This window comes from Sphaeroforma arctica, assembly GCF_001186125.1.
Source record: "Sphaeroforma arctica JP610 unplaced genomic scaffold supercont1.5132, whole genome shotgun sequence".
NCBI lineage: Eukaryota > Ichthyosporea > Ichthyophonida > Sphaeroforma > Sphaeroforma arctica.
This window is the reverse complement of record NW_014035426.1, coordinates 1-2,099: the sequence shown is the minus strand read 5'-3', so window position 1 is coordinate 2,099 and position 2,099 is coordinate 1. Positions and strand designations below refer to the sequence as shown.

Sequence of the window (2,099 nt, the reverse complement as noted above, 5' to 3'; positions counted from 1 at the left end):
ATACGTGATCGGCATCCGAACCAGCTGAGCGCACTCAAACAAGCTGGGATGACATATACAACGTAAATTATTAGACAACAATCACGGTAACGTACCTCCGTACATACTACCCCGATTGTCTATGCCTCCCATTTGGTCCATTCGTGGGTTAGAGGTTTGTTGTGCTGAGCCACGGCTCCCATCGGTCTTGTTTCCCTTTTTCTTTCTGTGTAGAACATGCATACAGATTTGATTAGTTTAGTCCGTAAACTTGCATACGCATACATATATGCATATATATACTCATCTACCTATGATATACACAACATATACATCTACATAAAAATATGGATCTACATAAACATATACATATACATATACATACACATGCACATACACATACACATATACATATACTTGTGCATAAACTATGAATTCAACGTACAAATATGATTGTATATAGATATACATAAATACTTGGCGAAGGAGTGTATGATTCGTCCCTGCTTTCAGAAGTTTAATCCTATTGTAGGGTATATAATATATATTCATATGATAAAAAACACATCGCGTCTGGCCATATCCCACAGATGTATGAAACATCGCAGCCACCAACGGGAACATGCTTTGGTGTTCGAAAACATTTACCTTGATTACATCTCTGTATTCCCGCACTGTACCCACAATTGAGGTAAACAGTTATAGGGGCAGGTGTGTGAATGCAGTGAGGATTTGCAAGGTCATATGGTACAAATGCACACATCTCGTTACCAAAGGTCCCATAGAGGAGTGTTGAATACAGCCACGAAGACGAGACCTTGTCATTTCACAGCACACATGTAAGACTTCCCACTGAAGCTAAACAGACTTCACTGTAGGATTTTGTAAAGGTACAGTCATCTAAATGTGTACAATCATGATCTGTACACCACCGTTAAAGCTCAACGATCGTTTCAACCCTGTTAGAAGGTAGATGGACACAACCATCGCACAAATGAATCAATGGACTCCGCAAACAAAACTCACATCAGTCCAAAACGATCATATCAAACCTTTGTATAAATACACACAAATATGAATTTGCCATCGACATCAATGTTTTAGGTTTTGTGGTTCTCTAAAAAAACCATACTGCACGCACATCATACTAGCAGCAATGCTATAACACCAGACACGGCTCTATTTATGGACTGGAACATTTCACAAAAATAATTTACATGACAATTATGCCAGACCCTGTAAACAGACCCTGATAACACACACACCTCACATACCATCCGGCGGCCAAAGAACGAGCACAGTAGATTAACAATGATCGGCTACCTGCTACAGCAAACACTAGTCAGATAACTCCAGTGCCCACGCCTACACCAAGCCCACTATCTACATACACACAACATACATACCTCAAATACCACCAGAGACCCCCAGCGCACACGCAGCAGACCAGCAGCAGTACAACCACACTCACCACAACCCCGATAATGAGCGCTGTATTGCTGCTGTCATCTTCCTGTGGAGGTCCCGAGGCCGACGGCGACGGTGAAGGCGCCGGGGTAGAGGACGGCAGGACCGTAGGCTCGTTGTTATCGCTACCTACTGCCTCTATCCCAATGGCTTGCAAGGCGGAGTTGGGTGTAGCGGCCAGTGCGGTGTTCGCATCTTCGGAAATCAAAGTCTGGGAGTGTGTGTGTGGTGTGTGTGGTGTGTGTGAGGTTTGAGTGTGAGTTCAAAGAAAGTGCGTGGGGAGTGTGAAGTGCATGTTGGGATCAGGTGTTTCATGCGAGGTTAAAAAAAATAAGGATCGAAGGCAACGAGCAGTAGTGCGCCCTCAGTAATCTATGATACATCCGGATTGACAGTGTGTGCGTGAATTGTTCGCGGCGTCGCTACAATTTGGGCACAAAAGTACCTAGACGAACCAAGAAACACCAATTGAGAGACCAGTTGAGACTTTGCCCTATCTCGTGTAATATATTGCACGATCCGCTTCCCTGATACATGAGACTATGCTCACGAACACCAGAACAAAACATTCGATATAAAGAAAGACATACTAAGCTCAAACTGCCATCCCATGCCACGCCACCAATCAAAAACCATATATATATATATACACA

General features: G+C 43.3%; 1 protein-coding gene across 1 annotated transcript; it reads right to left on the bottom strand.

The window, feature by feature from the left end:
* Positions 1-95: 95 nt before the first annotated feature.
* On the bottom strand, positions 96-1,657 carry SARC_14809 (hypothetical protein; the record flags this gene model as incomplete). Its single annotated transcript, XM_014291057.1, has 2 exons — positions 96-205; positions 1,386-1,657. Coding segments are annotated over 2 exons (382 nt in total), but the record flags the coding sequence as incomplete, so codon positions are not given.
* Between the last annotated feature and the right edge of the window lie 442 nt (positions 1,658-2,099).